General features: G+C 41.0%; 2 protein-coding genes across 4 annotated transcripts in view; one reads left to right on the forward strand and one right to left on the reverse strand.

Moving 5' to 3' along the window:
* The window catches only part of babam2 (BRISC and BRCA1 A complex member 2), an 81,692-nt gene extending 74,103 nt beyond the window's left edge, over nucleotides 1–7,589 (reverse strand). The window contains exons 1-4 of one of the 2 annotated variants that reach the window (XM_080480072.1): nucleotides 7,250–7,359; nucleotides 6,342–6,438; nucleotides 5,839–5,985; nucleotides 4,108–4,184 (exon numbers count right to left, since the gene is read on the reverse strand). In XM_080480072.1, coding sequence (XP_080336198.1) covers nucleotides 4,108–4,184; nucleotides 5,839–5,975 — 214 coding nt within the window. In that variant the 5' untranslated portion in view covers nucleotides 5,976–5,985; nucleotides 6,342–6,438; nucleotides 7,250–7,359. Of the gene's footprint in view, nucleotides 1–4,107; nucleotides 4,185–5,838; nucleotides 5,986–6,341; nucleotides 6,439–7,249 lie in introns of both variants that reach the window. The other variant, XM_080480071.1, reaches the window with a different exon arrangement.
* Nucleotides 7,545–19,921, forward strand: part of rbks (ribokinase) — a 45,869-nt gene continuing 33,492 nt past the window's right edge. For both annotated transcript variants that reach the window (XM_080480073.1, XM_080480074.1), the window contains exons 1-2: nucleotides 7,545–7,626; nucleotides 12,200–12,261. In XM_080480073.1, coding sequence (XP_080336199.1) covers nucleotides 12,203–12,261 — 59 coding nt within the window. In that variant the 5' untranslated portion in view covers nucleotides 7,545–7,626; nucleotides 12,200–12,202. The remainder of the gene's footprint in view (nucleotides 7,627–12,199; nucleotides 12,262–19,921) is intronic.

The raw sequence follows: 19,921 nt of genomic DNA on the forward strand, positions 1-19,921 counted from the left end.
TCTTGATCTACAGTAGAAACTGCTCACGGGGTCACGGGTGGCTCATTGATTCTCGTTGGGAGAAAGTTCTAGGAAGGAGTCAAAACGCACAGAAAGTCGCAGTTTGTTTTGTATGGGGCTTCGTAGGCGCACACCCTCAGAAGAAGAAATGAGAGAAGGTGGCCTGGTCCGATTAATCTTGTTTTCTTTCACCTCTGAGGTGGGAGTCTCACCTCACAGCGAGAAGATCGTGAGTTCAACTTTCAGGGAGTAATAAAGAATATGCTTTGGCAGTAAAAAGAACACCATGTGACCATATGAATAAACAAATATTGTTTGTTCTGTGATGTTCCATGCATGTTTTTTCTTCAGTCATTTAAAAGTCCCCAGGGCTATTCTTTCTGGATATGTACAAGAAGCAGGGATGATTCATCATCCTGGGTTAACCGTATGTTTTAAAATGACTGTGTGGAGTAATAAATATTTCTTATACACTGATTCTGGTTAAAGATAGATTTTCAAGATATCCATAATCCATAAAAATAAATATTTGTTACTTGGAGGCAGTGGAAAGGAATTATCTCCACTAAAGTGGCATTAGATCATATATTGACACTTTATCCGGACAGTCACAGGATAGTTTGGGAAATGTATGCAGAGTCCCTCTGCAAAATGACAGTGAAGAAGGCTCGCTGGAATCAGGACTGTGCAACAAATCCAGAGGCCAATCAGTGGGACACGACTGAAAGTGTCGGTTGGAGCTACTCTGCAAAACACTTCAACCGCTTTGAGTTTGGTATCCACAAAATGTGCTGCTGTGAACCACCATTTTCCAAAAAATAAAGGTTCAGAAGTCTCTGTAAGTGCAGTCAGGAGGGTAAGGAAATATGATCTTAGATTAAGATTACAATATTTAAAATATTTCACTGCATTTCTATTAAAGTGATAAACGTAAAGAAAATGAACAATTTTAAGATAAGACAATTGCAGAGCGTGATGTTATTTTCCAAACTGGGATAATTTTGTAATAACATATTTTGGATTGTTTGGCAGATTTTTATCAGAGAAATTATGAAAAAGAAAAAATGCATGTAAAACCTTCACGGGTTAAAGCCACACATTGCTTGAGTCTAGCCACAATTTCCTGATGTATAAGAAATGAAAACCCCTTTCTGCTTGAGCAGTTTTTTGTTTTTTTTTCACAAACAGCGCAACACAAGCAAGCCCAACTTCCTCTAACATGCTTCTGGTTTCCTCAAAAGCAAGGCTACAATTACACCATATCTGATAAGATTCTACCCATTTGAGATTGATGAAACAATAATTATTATCACCACCAGCCTGTATTTACACTTGCAACCTGTTGTACTCAAGTGTTTGATATTATGTGGATGATGTTAAAAGCGTAACATGACCCTAAATGTGTGAAATGCTTGGTGTATTGTTTTCCAGATGAACAAACTGTATCAGGTTATGAGCTCTGATAACCAGGATATAAGTTGGTATTCGTGCACTGATCATGACTGCCTACAATGACTAGGGCGTGGTGAGACATCAGCCCTTAAAACTCCACAATGAATATGAGCACTAACTTTTAATCTTACCTCTACGGCTCAGTCAATGTTTATATAAAACCACAGTTCACAGCGTGATCTGCTTTCAAAGTCAACATTTTCATTTTAGCGTCCCAAATAAAGACAAACTGTCGCCCACATTTTACTGACAGTCGGTGACTGACAGGATCTTGTACATGACATGACGCTCCTGAGTCACCACAATTCCAGTAGGAGCAAGTTAAAACTAACCTAATTCGTGATCATTATCACAGTGAGTGAGATACCTCACCAGGCATTTATGGAGCCGTGGAAACGCTCTGATGTGGGGGACCTGATTAAGAAGCTAAAGATCCTTCCAGTAAAGGTTCAATGGCAAAAACAACAGCATGGTTACTGGTATCATTTCAACAATGAGGCGTCACGACCACGAGAGGGGCAGTCGTCTTGTTTTTGTAGTTGTATGAATTCCTGGGGGTGCTTTTGGTCCTGCTGCTTACACAGAAACTGCCATTACAGGACTTTCCCACGGTGCCATGTATGAAAATGAGACGGGACAGCAACATTGTATTTTGAAGTTTGTGTGAAACAGAAATATCAGCAGCGTTCTGACTTTGTCTCATCACAGTGGACCCGTTATTCAACCGCGGAGGAACTTTGTAACGACTACAAAACCCCTGCAAGTAAACAACATCGGGTCTCTGGTGGTTCTTGGCTCTCAGGCGACAGGAATGTGCAAGCTAAAGGCTAAAATCCAAACTGAATGTAGGAATCTCAAGCAAGTACTGACTGAAAGTGGATTATTCAACTGAGTGACTGATCGGTATGTTCTGGAGGCAATGGTGCCAGACGTTACTGTGACGGTAAGACGTCGGTTGAGTCCAATTCAGCAACAAAGAAGAGACAATCCATGAATCCTTGTCTGCTCTGATCAAAGTTCAGACAGAATTACACTGGTTAAAGAGATCAGCGCAAAAAGCAAGGATAGCTAAAATCTTTAGTTTTTCCATGAACAGGGCTCTTCAGCTTAAGATTATCCACTTTTTATTGTGTGTGTGTGGGGGGGGGGGGGGGGGGGAACTCATGCACGCACATGGAAAACATACAAACTTTGTTTAATGCTACACCTTTCTGACCACATTGTAAAACATCTGTCATCCTCCAGACCTGGACATCACCATTGCAGCAGTCTTAAAATGCCACTCTGTCACAATCACTCTCTCATGCACTCACTCGCAGTAACAATGGCTCCCCACAAGGTGCTCAACCTCCTCTCCCTCCTCTGGGAGCAATTTGGAGGTCAGTGTGTTGTCCAGTGACACTATACACACTCCTAACTATAATCTGTTTCGTCACAAATTGACCTAAAATCTATGTGTTTGGATCGCGGGAGAAAACCTGCACAGGGAGAAGATGCATCACATAAATAGCAGACCCCAAAACCCAAAGGTAAACCCTGGATTCATCACTGTGAGTTTAACAGATTGCGTGTGCCAACAACTGCACCGCTGTGGTGACACATGTTCTAACATAAAATGCGTTCAGAAAGGAATCTGACAAATTACTACATCATAAATGGACCACGGCACTACAGATATTTAATCTTGACCCTCAACAGGAGAAGAACCGCTGTATATAGAAAAATCCCACCAATTCTGGATAGGACCTGTTCTCACTGTTACCCCCTGAAAGGAGATACAGAGTCTTAAAAACTCTAAAAATGTAATAAGATATGGCTTCTATCCCTCAGTAGCCAAGACTGGATGCAACACAGCCGACGACAATCAATCAATTCTGATTTGCAGTATTTGTAATGTTGCCCTCCCAGCTTGAGCTCCTCGATGTCTTCGTGTTGTTTCTAAAACTTGATGAACTATTTTATTCTGTGCTCATAGGAATTAATTCGACGGCTTCTCTCATCTGGACATACATAAGCTTTTCGAGTACACTTTTGGTGTGATTTTGCATGTGCGTCGGTGTTGACCTTAAACCACCTACTCATCTTAAAACCAGCCAGCTGTTACACAGAAGTGGATCTCTCAGCACTAATCAGGCTTGGAAAACATTTCATGTGAGATGAAATTATTCAGCCTGTGATGTTCTCTGATCACTGTGCGGGCTCCGGCGCGCCACACAATGAATCAATTAACCCGAGAACAGCTTGTAACCTGCAAATTGAAAAGTCTGTCAGGGCACAAAGAGAGTGTAGGAGAGGAAATCCAAATGGACTTAATTGTGCAATCAGTGCGATTAGACTTGTTCCTCCTCTGTTTGTATTTTGCCGTTAATTAATTGGAAAGTGTGCTGCAACGCACAGACAACCGTCTTTGAAAAACCTCAGCTGACCCACGCTGCCTCTCCCACCGCTATTTTGTGGTTTAATAAAGCAAAGTGATGTTTGTTTAGAGATCCCCCTCCGCAAAAAAAACAAACAGAAACCAAACAGTTTTCTCTAATTCCAGCGGTAAGAACAACCCCTGGGCCACAGTGGCTATTAACTCCAGCACACCATCAAGACACAACGCTCAAACTGATCTGAACATGCCGAACAGAAGGCTGCGACTCATTTACTTACATTTCAGGGTTTCTCCAGCATAGGGGATGTGCAGTTTGAAGCGATCGCAGCAAGGTCCGGGAGTGAGAGATGTACATCTGGTAGAAACAATATGAGACATTTGAATAAATCACATTGTAACTGGAAATACAAACCATTAAACAACTACATTTGAGAAGAGGTTTACTCTCAAGGCATGGAAACTATAATTGGAAAGATGCATTTCTTTTCCAACATCATAGAGAGATTCACATCTTGAAGAAGATCACAGTCAGAAACTCTCAGTGAAACTGAATTATTTAAATAAATGGTAATAACATAGCCATACATCATACAAAACATTATAACCGTAATGGGACATATTGGCATTCAAAATAGTTAAAAGTACAGGTATTTGTGTTCATATGTAGGCAATGAAAGTAATGCGACATCAGAAAATAAATACAGGTGATGATGCAAAAACACTGTCACAAGTTATAAATACTTCATTACAACTCTTGGATATCTTTAGCCTCGTTTCCACAGTGCCCCTTGGTGCCGGTGCCGGTCGGGTGGGGTCGGCTATCCGTAACCAGACCCATATCAGTGCCGCATATCCATTACACGGGTTTCGGTTTGAAATGTAGGCGGGGTTATGAACGGTTGCGTAATCATGCAGGATGTGACACCATAACGGGAGGACATTTTCAAAAAAGTTTCTTGATTGCTGCAGAAGAACTGATTGGAAATGGCTGCTTGCTGGGAGAACAGCGGTTGTCACGGACCAATGAGCAGACGGCAGTGTTGAAGCTCCTCTCCCTCATATCCGGCACATTGTGCCTGGTACCCCAAGTGGAGGGGTAGCGAGAAATGGTTACCAATGGTACCGGTTGGTAACGGTTCTGAGTCAGTGGAAACGCACAACAACCGGTTCCGACCTGACCCGTACCGGCACCAAGGGGCACTGTGGAAACAAGGCTTTTATGTCTTCACTGTGTTACCTAGCAGACCTAACAATCGTTACCAAAGAAAAGTGTGAGCTAAAAATAAAAACAAACTAACTAAAGCAGAGTAGGGACAGTAGCTTATCAAAAGCATAATGAGTTTAAGTTCTCTGCAGCTTTTTCCATTCCTAATTTCCCCAATACATAAATAATTGTTGGATGCTTGCAACCAATGTAACACAATGTTCAAAAATGAGAAGCATGTTAAAGCAATCCAAAAATTATGGTCACTTGATCTTAAATTGGATTAATTGAAAATGACACCAAATAATACAGACCATCTTACTCGGTTTAACTTATTTCAGCTGAGCTTCATTAAGTTGACCGACACAGTCCAGCTCATGTGGCTCAGCAGCACAACAATAATACATGTCAAGTATAACAGTAATGCAAGATTTCATTTTACAAGTAATCAATTACACTTTAACTTCAGTAACTTGTAATTGAAGCTCTGCTTTTCAAATAACACTGTTTAACCATTTACTTTCAAGCGCTCCACAATTTGACATAAACAGCATATCTATTTAAAGAAATATCTAGGAAACTCCAGTCCGGCTCATTTGCAGCCTCAATTCCTACTTTACAACTTCATTCAATAATAACTGTGACCATACTTTGCTTTGCCATTTACTTATACTTTGCTTGTAGCTATTGATGCTTTTGTAGGTTCTGCTTTCATTCTCACATCATGTCACAGTGGCCCCCTTGGCATGGATGGCAAAGTGGATCGTTAACTAAATAAACACGTGGCATACAATATCCACCTCACCCAGTTTTAAGATCTGTGACCCGGAGGCAGTTTGTGGAGTCCAGTCCCACGCGGCCATTCCTCAACACGCTGCAGAGCAAGGGACGCAGCTCAGGTGAGATCCGGTGCAGCGCCACTTCAGGAGACATGTTGTTCATCTTCGTCACACTAAGGAGTTTGTGGAGATTGAAACGTTAACATATACACCATCAAAACACACGAGGTACTACACCAAGCACTACTTTGCTTACCTACTTTTTTTTTTTTTATTGTGTTAGAAGAAATTCAAAACTAGAATTTGTTTGTTTTTCACATGTACTAAATAATATTCCAGACTTCGGTCAAATCTGGTGAAGACATCACCATGCATGATAAAAATAAATAAATAAATCACTACGGGTAATCATGTTGACAAAGAACACACTAACAAAACAGTGACTCTAATCTGGGTCAAATCCATGACACTTAAGGTAGGTCAAGGCTTAACAAAGTTGCTTAACAGAGGTCTACTTAAAAAGTCTCACCGCTATAACAATGTGCTTGATTCTTGACTTGGGGATCTTTTAGTGTGGACTTGACATGGTCTCTGTGGACTCGCCTTTTCCGAATGTTCCTCAAAATCTGAGACGTGCATTCAAGGTTCATTGGTGTTTCTCGTTTCTCACTGGCTGATTAATGATTGCAACACTGTTATGACTTTTAAGAATTGCATTAAAATGTTTCTATTTGAATAAAGCCGATAGTTTGAGCTGTCTGAAATCACTATGGACCATTTTGTAGTTAAGTTGCAATAAGTTTATACTCGTGTGAGACCTGTGAGCTTCTCTTCTCTCTTTATTTTCTGCACCATCAAAGTTCACCAAAGCATGTCACTGGCATTGTGTGTTTTCCACGTGTGCTCTGTGCTCCTTCCTCTCTCTGTACCATCCTGCTGTGATTATGAAACCGGAAGTGACCTGTGCTTTCATTCCCCCATCAAGTCTGCATCAGCTTGCCATTTGATGTCAAGTTGTTTGTAACTCCCTGTCTCAGTCCCATATCTTCCTGTCGTATAAAAACCCATCAATAAGGTTGAATAAATAAGAATAGACATTACTGAGTGGTGAGTTTTTCTCTGAGCTGCTGCAAGAGAGGACTGACTTAAGCATTTGAGAGTAGATGCATTTCCTGGTGAGAAGGAAATGTTTTCGTGGATGACACAGTCTCAGGTTGAAGAACAAAGTCTTTTTGTAAACCATCGATTCTGATATTTCTGGACTTTAAGTTAAACTCAAAGAGAAACAGCATTTCTCATTCTGGATATTGTTACCCACTGCTAGCTCATAGCAGTTAGGTGCGTACATTTGACACTATTTCAACTTTAAACACGCACCAGACATAACTAGCTGATTGTCGTCCTTTCAAATACACCACTTCGTGTATGTTCGAGTACCTTAAAGAGCTGAAAGTGCTGAAAGCGGTGCTTTATATCCAATGTTTACTTCAAGCAATCCAAACTTTCCGGTACATGGTGTTTGGGGTCTTTCGTCAACCCCCGTTATAGTCGTCTGTCGTAATGCCTGTTAATAAAATACATGATTTTTTTTAAAAACCAGAACGCACATTCGAGAACAACAATTTACTGTCACGGTCTATATCCTATTTCATATTTTATGTAACAAAAATATCACATTAGGAATGTATAGGCTGTAATATATTAATATAATGATTCAGGCAGTTACGTTGCCGTCAGTCAGCTGTGACCCTGCACTTTGACTAGCTCTCTCTCAACTGGTTAGTTGTCCACTCTGCCGCACATTCAAATTCCAGGTAATTACTCTGCAACGTGTCACATGAACAAGCCTTATTCAACACAGCATCCGACTCTGTAGAGCGATTCACACTTGCTTTTATTCAAGTGTTTTTTGGCGAGAATCGACGGCTGCTGGACATTATACTGATCTACACAGGGGTGTGTCAACCTCACTGAGGAATAATTGAGCTTCTGTTAGATAGGTCAACACATTTCCTTATTTAATGGCACACATTTATATCATATTACACAGTCACTCAACACGAGGCAAAATTCTCACGTTTGAACGTTATTACAAGTGAATCATTCCTTTATTGCTGTATTTAACTCTTAAAAAGTTCCCTTTCTGGTTAGATATATCATAAAAGAACATGACAATGTGTTTTTCTCCCTTTATTTTTTATAATTACCGTGGACCATCCATGAAAAAAAAATGGAATCGCGAAAATGCGTCTGAAATGGGAAAAGGTGATCACTTTTTACTTTGATCATACCATAGAAGAAGCCAACCCGAGGCTGCTGTCGAATTACATAATTACTATTTCAAAAACTTTCTTTTTAAAACCTGATGGTGACTTTTAAGCCAAACATATCAAATTGTGTTTCGTGTATTTTCGTTTCTCTTGACTATCCACCCCCACCTGGGACCACACAAACTCGGCTGGTTTGTAATTTTACAATTTTCTTCCAACATTTGTATATTTTCTTTAGTCCAAAAAGCTTAAGAAAAAAACATGGATGGTAGAATCCACAATGCAGCATGACATGACATGGATTATGCAGATACTCATCTAGAAAATAATCACATAAAAAAGACCACAGAAGCTTGAAATTATATCAGTGAATCAGGACTGCTAGTTTTTCTACATGAGGGTTGTTTGGCTGATTCACAACTGGGAAATTCCACACTCCTGGGGATGATTCAGAATTAAAGATATGAAACCTCAGTAAAAAAATATGTTCAGTTGGTTATGAATCAACACCTACTGGTGTATTTTATTCTAAGAGACAAGGAGTTATTCGGCATCCAGCTACAACTTAGTTTTACTGACCGAAATGGTCAGGAAAATATGATGTTTGGAATTTGAAATCACTAACTGAATAGCTAAACTAAACAGTTGTGGGTCTGAGAGGGGTTGGGACGGAGGAATGAAGCTTTCCAGTGATTGTAGTTTATCTAAATTTCTAAAAGCCTTTTGTGACATAAATAAATGGTCATAATGTAATAACAATCTTTCTGTAAAGTCTTCACTCCCTACGTCGGCGTCGAAGATGTCAAACGTTCAAAAAGTTTTAATCTGGATTTTGTCATGTTAAAACATGCACAGCTGGGATGTTGAATCTGTATGAAGATATGGTGAAGCAAATTCACGGAGTTGATGATTAAAATTTCCTCCAAATGATAACATAGAGAAGTGGATTAATTAAGTGAAGGCCAAGTTCACTACAGAAGGCGAAACCATTAAAAGGAGGGGGGGGGGGGGGGGGGGGGGGTTACTGCAGTCCCCCGTTTGAGGGTAGAGGAAGTACATATTGACAACTCAATTGTATAAAGTTAGTTAGACTAGCTTAATAATTCCGTTATCTGATTTATTAAAAAACAACAACCTGTGTTTCTACCACAAAAACACAAATAAAAATCGTATAATGTAATTTCTAATTAGGTTTTATTTGAATATCAGCTTTGTTCACACAAAAAGCATGACAATGAAACTAAAATATGTTCCGACGTTGCTGACACGGGTAGTTTTACTGACTTTATTCAGAAAGGACAGCGACTCATGGAGTGACTGTTATTACTGATGAATAACATTGCTTATTGACATTGTAGCTGCTACTATAGATTGATTTTTCAATTTTAAATGGATGTATTGCATACACTGCATTTGTACCTGGGGTTTAGATCTTTGCCCCTTAAAATGTGCATTTGAGGTTATTTGGTGACTGTAGGTGTGGATGTAAGGGTGTGTAATTGTATTTCTGTGTCATGCTTTCTATCATAGCTTATATTTCTTTCTTGGCCTTCATTAGTTCTTATTCATTTTAGTCCTGCCTTATGTGTCTTCTCATGATTTCCTCCTGATAAAAGATGTTTTATATATTGTTCTATGCTTCTTCTTTAGCTTTTTATATCGACTATATTGGTCAATACTCATGGTTTTGTTCTCCATGTCCCATGTATTTATGTATTTTGTTGTAGTTCATGTCTGGTGTGTTTGTTGCTGTTTGCACTTCCTCCTCCGTCATCGCTTGTGTGTCGTGACTCTGCCTTCCACCTGCGTTTTATCCCCGCATGGTTTGGATCGATGTCGTTTCTTTCCCTCTATAGTTGCCATAGTTCCCGACAGACATCATTTTCAATATACAATAATTTAAAGGGGACATATCATGCTAAATGCACTTTTTTAGCCCTTAAATGCATTTTGTTGTATATTTAGAGTGTTTAGAAGTACAGAAAAGTTCAAAGTAGTCTCTTCAGGTGCTCCGTTGATATCTTTATATTCTGTTTTGGTCATATTTTGCGATCGGTTTCGATTTTTCTATTCTCTATTACGTTTTTTGAACAATGACGTCACAGTATTCTCAGCGGAACTGCCAAATTAGGACATCGACATTTCGAGCAATCCACCATTTTTGTTTCTCGCTGCGATTTTGTAGTCCAACCGAAGTTACGAGAGGATAAGTCGAAATGTTCGGTTGTTGGATGTAGTAACCCACAAGCTTCGTTACACCGTCTCCCAGCATCAGAACCTTTTCGAAGTGCCTGGTTGAGTTTTATTTTTCACAGAAATGTACCCACATCTGTGGGTAAGGTCATTTTTGTGTGCGCGAAGCACTTTAAGGATGACTGCTTCAGCAACCTCCGCCAGTATAAAGAAGGATTTGCCGAAAGACTTCGTCTGATTGAGCGGTCAGTTCCTTCTATCTATGGAGACGACGAACAGAGCACTTCGGTAAGCTGTATATAACGCTAAAAAGTGTGATGATAAGACGTCCCTGTCATTGTTTTGTTAGCATTAGCAGTTGCACCGTCTTCATATGTTAGCGCTGTGTGCTCGTTTTAGATTATAATGTAACTTCTGTGTTAAATAGTCGTTGTAATACAGGCAGTATTGTAGTAGTGGGCATGGATGGAGAAGTTAGTGTAAATATAGTAACACACCATTGCGTTACATCCATATGAAGACGTTGTTCTGTAGGTGCATCATCGTCATTTTCATCTCGCTCCGCCGGGTCCGACTCTGGCTCCAACATGTATGGCTGGATGGACAAATCTTCCGTTGTTGACATTTTGTAAATAATGTGTGAATATAAAGTTTCTGCGCCGCTAGATAATTGTATCTGTTCTATCAAACTACAAAGATGGCCGAACAGGGTGACGTTGAACCGAGTGTCACCTCTGCAACCTGGAGAGGAGGCGGGGTATGAAGTGTCTCATTTGCATTTGAAGAGACCGCCCCAAAACGAGTTGCTCTCAGAAGCGCATCAGAAAAGGGGTTGAAAAGGGGCCTGTGGAGCTATAATAATGAGGAATTCAGACCCAAGCATTGCAGTTTCGCGTTGTATAGACCACAACTGTATGATTTATATGTAAAAAGGAAGGATTTAAAAGCATGATATGTCTCCTTTAAGGTTTGAACCTGGTCGATCGTTTGGCTTCGCATTCTGACGCCTTCACCTGCAGGTGACTGGGATCAGCGCTAAGCGCCTCACAATCCTAAATTGATTGGTCAGGCCTTTAGAATGATTAAGGATCATTTGGCGACATCGAGATAGTTTGCCGGGAATGGCTCCAGCTGCCCGCAACCTCGAATTGGATAAAGTGGTATCGGTGGATGGACCAGTGCCATAAATGTTGAGGAATAGCACATAAAGACACTCATACAGGTTGGTCCGCTGGGATGCCATCATTTCAAGGGGGCTTGGAGAAGTCACGACGTTCTGGTCTGTTGTTCCGCAGTAGATGTGGGGAAGGTTCCAGGCTAACTGTGCAGAGGGAAGACAATATATCCTGCGAGATGTGGGAGAGAGAACTGAGCTGTCCTACAGCCAGCGGCCAAGCTTTCCAAGTCTTCCACTTGCCGAGGAAAGAGATTTGAAGAGATTAACACACTAGCATTAGCTCCGATACAAGCCGAGGATTGAATTAATTACAGACTTTGCAGGGCTTGTGGAGCATTCTCGTGGTGTAGCATTGAAACACCCCCCCCCCCCCCCCCCCACCCCTCACCCCCCCATCCCCACTTTTCCCACCTCCAGTGAGATTGGAAGTTGTCCAACTGAGCAAGCGGTGAATGCGCTATTTTTACCTTCTCCCTTGTTTCAGTCAAGCTCATGCTAATGTCGTAGATAAATAAAAAATCAAGTGATTTCTGTTTCGGAGGCTGTTGAGAAACTATCTTTTCATACTTTTCCTTAAATGCCCCCGCTGTGCTTGAGATAAACGTCCCCATTTCTCAGAGATTTTTTTTACTGGAGACGCTTGATTGATGTTGAAGAATCCAAAGGTCCCCGGGGGAGCCATTTCATGACTAGAAATAGGATTTACTTATCTTTACAACTAACACAAATATGTTTCCTGATCACCAGATCATGAATGAAGACGCCTTTGACGTTGTGGTGGTTGGCTCCTGCATGACCGACTTGGTGAGGTGAGTCAGTTTAGCACCTAATTACCTTTCTCAACTGAATCTCTTCTTTGCAAAAAAAACAAAATGAAATAAGTGCAGAAGGGACCATAGATCTGGCCGGTATTTTATGAGTTGAAAAATATCCAGCTAAATCTGGGTGCAGGAAACTGTCCGGCTTCCTCAGGTGGACCTGAGAGGAAGCCGTACTTTGGGTAGATTTCCATTGCCTCTGGAGGACTTGTGTTCAAAATGTAGAGGGCAGAGTTTCTCAGTCTAGGAGATGTAACTCTGTGCCATGTTGATCAATGCGGGAAAACTGGAATGGACATTTGTATATGCTTTGAAATGCATCATAATCTGTGCATGTGCTTCTAAAGGAATTGAAAAATTATCTCCGGAAAGGCCAGTTTTTCAAAAAGTGGTTAAAAAAAAACCGGTTTAACTGGCTTCTAAACTGATACGATAGGGTTTAGAAAAGAAAATGAAGTATCATACAAAATTATGTCAAATTCGCATTGCTCTTTTATTGGAAGTAATACTTGATACTTCATTTTTACTTTTAACTATTGGACATTTAAAAAAAAAAAAAAGATCTCAGAATAACTCTTTTGTATTTTTTATTTTTTTTTGTAAACAGCATTGTTCAAGAATAACATTGCATTCCTACCAAAGAAAACCAACAATAAAGCAGGAAACAATACAACTTTAGTTATATAGCACCCACAGTGCTAAGAAAACTGCAACTTCAGTCTGCTGAACATGACAGTGAGGAAGCCATAACCTAAAAAGATTTTAGGGAAGAGGCCACCGCAGACCTCAGCAGAAAGCCAAAAACACAACAATCCTGACTTGCTTAATATCCTCCATATCATAAATAATCAATATTGTTGTGCAGTGAATGCACGTGCACCTTTATCAACGATCATACGGTGAATCGGAGTTTGACCTTTTCAGTGTGACTTTTATCATGAGCAAATACAAACGTATTTACAAATGTAAAATAATCATAATGAAGTTTAAAATTAGGCCGCAAAGAGTATCAAGACATTCATGGGATCATTTTGTTATGAAAAAGAATTATATTGCAATCGCAATTACATTACTAACATGTTTGTCGGAAGCTTTTTGGTGGCAAGATTTTATATTTAATTTTTTTACTAACTCACACCCTGATTCCATAATAACGTTGTATATCTTTATAAGGTGTTTTCCTTCTTCTACTAATGATCTGCTCTTCTCCTGAGCTACGTGTCGACAAGCATATTCAAATGGAGAACCATATGTGAAAATGTTTCAGAACCGCAGACACACAGGATGCAGACAATTGTTCTTACGTAAAACACACTTCTCTTTATTATTAATATTAACTCCAACAGGCACCCTGTTCCTTCAATGGTTTTATTTTAACCTGTGGAAAATATGCCATGTGGACTGAGGGGTGTTTTCCACCAAGTCTTGAAATGTGCTGCCCAGTCCTGCCTGCACAAGAATAGAGGAAGTGCTCTAAAGTTAGTGCTGCCTTGTAAGTGTCCGTCTTGCAAAGAACATTATGGTCTGAGAGTGTTTAAGTTAGACTTTTAGGCCATTCGGTTGCAACTCTCCAAGACTTATTGTTATCCAAGTTGGTCTTTTTCAATGTCGGGCCTTTAAATTGGACGAGTGTTAAAAGATCCTAAAAACAAAGAAAAAAAAAAAAGGCTGGAAAAAAGAAAAAATAGAAATACAATAAAGGATAGAACAATGTCTTTCAAGCAGACTTTCAACACTGGCTTTGCTTCTCTGTCTCTAAAACTTTCCGAACTATCTTTTTTGCTTTCCTCCAGTCCTCAAGTAACACCAAACACCAAAAAAATTATGGATTTATGATTGATTGAGGTAACGACAGGCCGCGGAGTGACGTTGCGGTTAGCACCCCTCACCTTATTGTGAGCCGTTTGCATGTTCTCCATGTGTGTTTGTGGATTCCAGCTGTAGGTGGAAATGTGAGTGCATGTGGTTCTCTCTCTGTTTTTGTCCTTGAACTTCGAACTAGAACTTTGAACAGGTACCACAAATGGACATTAAATTGAGGACAGGTTTACATAAGAAGGATCAGCTGGAAACACAATTTTTACATTTTCATTTCAACTTTTAGCGTCAGATGGAAACGTTTTGATAACGTTCACCGAACACACTGAAACTCCAGAAACACTGACAACACTGTGGTTTGCATGCCAGGCCACGAGTCAGGCCACTCTGGAGGCGCCATTGTGGTTATTGTGCATCTACTCGTGCATGTGCAGAGAAACTGTTTACCACAGCCAAAGCAGCGTTTCAGACATCCCCCCCCCCCCCATTTCCAATTAGATGGAGTCGGAGCGCTTTTCGAAAAGTTCCACCTCGGGAGCCGTTTTCAAAAAGTTTTCAGTGGCTCTCAGCACCGTTGTCTTGTTTAAAAAAATATATATAAATACACGCAAAGATTTCCGCCTTCATTTGAACACGTTCCCGCATAAACGAGGCTTTATAGTCCCAACACTGAGGGCGAGTTTTGAATGTGTTACACAAAATAATTTTTTTCTGAAAATGACAAGAAAAGGTCAGACATGAATCGACTTCAAAGATTTGAGCATGCACAATGCATTAAAATCCATTTCTTTCGGCAAACAGTATCAAATCACTTGTCCACGGCCTGGAGATCATGTCGGCGATCTACAGCTTCCCTTGTCAGTCCTCATGACATTTCGACTAATACTATAAATATTGCACTATGAATTGCTACCAAGAGACACGCACCGCCCTTCCTGATCATGAATGCAACTTTAGCATGACCTTTCCCAAAAACTGTGGGACGAGTTACTGCACATAAATCCTTGTGAAAATGACAGTCGAGGAGCAGTCACGGTGCGCTCCAGTGTTCAAGCACGGGCTCAATACCTAATCACCTGCCGATCTGTGGTCTGAAATGACATAGGTGTGGCCATCTCTTGGTTTTGTGGACTCAGAAGCATGCAGACGATCGGCTGTAATTACTGCTTTCTGAAATGTCAACGTTGCATCATCATCGTTCGTGGCGCGATCTGTTGAGCCAAGTAGGATCCATTCCCACAAATCATTAGTCATCAGCTCGGTCACAATGGGTTAGTTGAAAAACAATTTGTCACCCTGATTTACCATAACCTCTGCAATCAGTGGCACAACTGCAAAAAGATGCATACAGTTGTTTTGTTTGAAAAACAAAAACAACTGTCAGTGCACCCTGCATGTGCAACAGGTTGCGGTGGTTTTACATGAACCCTGGGGAAAAACTGGCAAATGAGGATGTGAATAAACAGTCTGTGCTGTCGAAAAAAGTTTGGAGTTGTCCCTCAGACTGCGCCACAAGTCCCCACTTATCAGAAACACATGCCTTCCCCTACAGGAGGAGTATTTACTGAGTCGCTCATTAGTAATTCAACCAGACTTTTTGCTTTGAAGGGCAGGAGTTGTCAATTAAGGCCCTAATAAGCTGACGGAAAATGGTCTGCTTTTGGTGTGTGTGTGTGTGTGTGTGTGTGTGTGTGTGTGTGTGTGTGTGTGTGTGTGTGTGTGTGTGTGTGTTTGTGTGTGTGGTGGTGGGACTTTTTGGATGGAGGTCAGAATGCGGGTTGAAAAATACATTTGCCGCCCTTCAAAGTGATATGCATGGCTTTGAAGTTAAAAATCCAGTTGTCTTGAGCGGGCAGCATTTGTGTGGCAGAACGTTGCACACACACACACACACACACACACACACACACACACACACACACACACACACACACACACACACACACACACACACACACACACACACACTGATGCCGTACAAGCCCCTGAACGTGCAGCTGCTTCCTCAGTGTTCGTCCACGCTGTTCAGCATGTCAGTAGGTAGTAAGAGGTTATGTTTAATTCTCTACTACAATATGTTGCAGTTGCATAAGGAGGAACACAAGGAGGAGTAGGAGGAGGAGGAGGAGGCAGCGCATGGCTGCTCCAGGATTTTAACCCATTGTCAAAGCCATACAGTGCCCCCTGCTGCTCCACTGCACCGGGTGTAAACGCATTCTACCTGCTCAGTTTAATTCTGCTTCCTCTACCAAAAATGCAGAAGGACACCCAAAGCAGGAGCAGGACGCTTCCTTTCCAAACACACTCGTTACTTCGGGTTCATATTTTGACTCAGGCATGTCTCAAGTCAAGGCTCCACATTTGCCACCAACAACTGAAAGTCTATTCCACAAAAAGATAGTGACTTTCATTACCTTGAAGACAGAAAGAGTCAGAAAAAAACTCCACATGTGATTTGAAGTGATTGGAAATCACATTAAAACATTTTTTATTATTTGTTAAAGTTGAGAATCTACTTAAACTGTCACATTTTTTTTATATATCATCCAAATTAGGGTGCCTTTACAAAAATAATAAGAGGCATATCCTGTCCAAGGTTGCGGCGGGGGCTGGGAAGGGGAATACACTATACATCAGCCACACAATGGTTTGGAATTAATACCTAACTAACAGTGGAGAAACTGAGAACAATTATTTGGCAAGACATTACAAAGTTTGTGGCAAATAGGGCTTCCTCTAGAGTCAAGAACAGTGTGTGGGAAGAAGCCCATTGCAATTCCACATATTTGGAAGGTTGCCGATGAGTTCAGGCTTTTGTGGAGTAAATGGTTAAGGTCATGAGCCCACGGGCAGTTTTCACACAACATTTTATGGTCACACATTTGTGGGATGTGCAGCAGAGTTGACTTCGGTTTAGACAGATGCACCGGCCACATCTTGGTTCATGTCCATATTCGAAAGTGGTGATTTATTCTAAACTGCAATTTACAGGCTGATTAACAACGTCAGTTAAAAAAACATGGACAACATGCACCTTTTTCAACATTAGAGCTGAAAGGTGTGGCTGGTCCTCTCACAACACGATGCTCCGGGTATATGTGCCCTGGCCTGAAGTACTCCAAAAACCAACCGCTGCAGGCACGTGCACGCCATAGTTTTCTGTGGAACCGTCATCTTCACGCTCATTGATCCTGATGAAGCTGAATCCACAAACCTGAAACAGAAGCCCCTGTTTCAGAGTTGGCCCACACAAAGCCATGTCACCAAAATGATGTAGTCTTAATCTACATTAATCTTGATTAATTTATCCCTTTATACCCTATAAATAAAAACTGGGCACCGGTATGACACATAATGTATGATGTACTGATACGGATCTACTTCCTCCCTGACAGAGCCATGCACCGCATTAGATGAAGTACTGAAGGCCAGAGTGACCAGACCTCCTCCTTCGCTCAGATTCGTCCTCATTTCACATCATGACCTGAGCCTCCAGGATTTTCATTTTTAAACTGATAAGAATGTGTAGTTTGAAATATTGCAAGGCCAGGTCAAGTCTCCTCTCTTTTTTTTTTTTTTTAAATCGAATTATGATCCACCCTAACACACTGAGGATGAAGTGTTTATTCTCAGAAGACTTTTCCAACATGACCCCGTGTTTAGAGACAGGTCACACTCGCAGGAATGATAGCACTTTTCTTGAGATTATGCATAGCTACTATAATCCACAAATAGCGTCATGTAGTCTTATCTCCAGATCTAACTCCTCCCTCACTATGCTGTGCACATTTATAAATGACTGTGGTGTCAAACGTCCTAATTTGTCTGCCCTTTCTTTTATAGATTTATATTAATGTTGAAATAACTAAGAAGTAAAACACAATAGAGACAGTATGGATTGTGATGATAAATAATATCTGTATTCACTTAGAGTGCATGTTCTACCTGTGTGTGATTGTTTCTCTGCATTTACCCGTGATGATCTGGCGGCGACTTGCCCAGGGTGTACTATATAGTCAGCTGGGACCAGTTCAAATAGCCAGACTTTGGGTCTGGTAAAGTGGTATAGAACATGGATGGATGAATATTTTATGCTGATTTCACGTTCAGGTTTTCCGCTATAATCCTCTATTGCTATTTCCTGTTTTGGCAAAGGGATTGTTCAACAGTGAGAATTTCAAATCCCATGCCTCAGTCAGGTAAACATGAACAAACCAGCATGAAAGTATTAAAATGTATTTTATGGAAGTATGAAATTTTAGCCATAGTTGACACACCCATTGGATATCACTGCCAGCGCTCCTGATTTACAAAATTTGTAAATCTGCATTTGTCGAGCTGTAAAAACTTCAGTGACGTTTTCTAAGTGATCTGAGTTTTTAAAGTTTCAACAAGTCATTCAGTTTTGTTATTTTTATATTTTCCAGCATTCTTTCTATTGTGTCTACAGCATGCCTGGCAACCTTTTTCTGTACGATTGTGAACGGAAAAATAAACCAATTCGGATCCCCAAGCAGCTCCTCAAGTGGCTTGTTAACGTGTGCTGATGCTCGTTCCGAACAAATGGCGCAGGCGGTCAAAAACAAACACCTCGGTACGGACCGCACTCTTGTTAGCGAAGTCCGTTCAGCGTGTCCACGTGAGGCATGCTTGTCCTTTTCCGGCCTGTTGTTTGTGAAAACTGCCTCACCTTGTGTGGATTCGCCAACTCAAGGGAACTTTGTGAGCAAGAAAAATGACTCCGGAGCACACGGGGAAGCGGGGGCGGTGAATATGAGTTGAAGGTTGCCGTACTTGACTTAAATTGTCGCGCATGCTCTGGAAAGACAGGTAACAAAGCGCGCTTTCATGAAACGCTGATCAATAGCGGACCAAAACTTCACCAAAACTTGGAACTGGCAAGAGAAGCTTCAAACTTGCGGGGACATTATTTCAGTGTGCTTGCGATTGTGTCCGTTTCCCCCATTCTTTCTAACCCATTAACTAAAGACGGGAGGCGAGTGGGAGGGAGGGAGGGGGAGCCAGTCGCAAAGAAAACACTTCACGTCACTGAGCACCTGCTCTGGCCTTTTGGTTCCGTGGGAGAAAACACTCCGAGGTTGCGCTTTAGCACATAACTGCCGTGTTTGTTTGACGAAGTCATCACAGACAACAATAGCCAAGTGTGTCTCTATCTCTCTCGCTCTCTCGCTCACTCACTAAAGGAGCGTGGGTAGGCTTATTTAGGAATTTGGAAATCTGTTTATCTTATGTGTCAGTGATCCGGCTTCAGGTGGCCGTCAGCCAAACGTGACGTCATGACGTTCAAACTTTAGAATCGCTGTTATACATACAATGGGTATGTATTCATTATTTATTCAGCTCCTGCACATATATATCCGTCGATGCAGCGAGCATGTAACCGTAAGATAAACCAGGAAACATCACAAATCAATTTTGTGAGCGCTGTGATGTAAAAGCAAGGCAGAACTTGTGCAGGAAGGACACAGACAAATGATCCTTTCAGCCTCCAGACCTACAACATCCTTCCTGTCAGCCACTTGACTTCCATTACGCGCTTCTAGAAAGAAAGCTTAGAAAAAGCCGAGTCGCTATAGCTGCAGTTGTGCTGAAATTGGCAGTACTGCTTTCAGTAATATGGTGGAAAAAAAGCTTTTGGAGAACAGTTCAACAGCATTGGACACATATATATATATATGTGTGCTTCTTTTTTTAGAATTACTTGCGTATCATTTACTGTGTACACTTCACTATCTAAAGAAGACATTTTGCTCTCTCGGCATCGATGAGCTATACAAAAATAAAAATAAAAAATCCTTATAGAAATAAGAAG

Source organism: Lipophrys pholis (genome assembly GCF_963383615.2).
Source record: "Lipophrys pholis genome assembly, chromosome: 14".
Taxonomy (NCBI): domain Eukaryota; kingdom Metazoa; phylum Chordata; class Actinopteri; order Blenniiformes; family Blenniidae; genus Lipophrys; species Lipophrys pholis.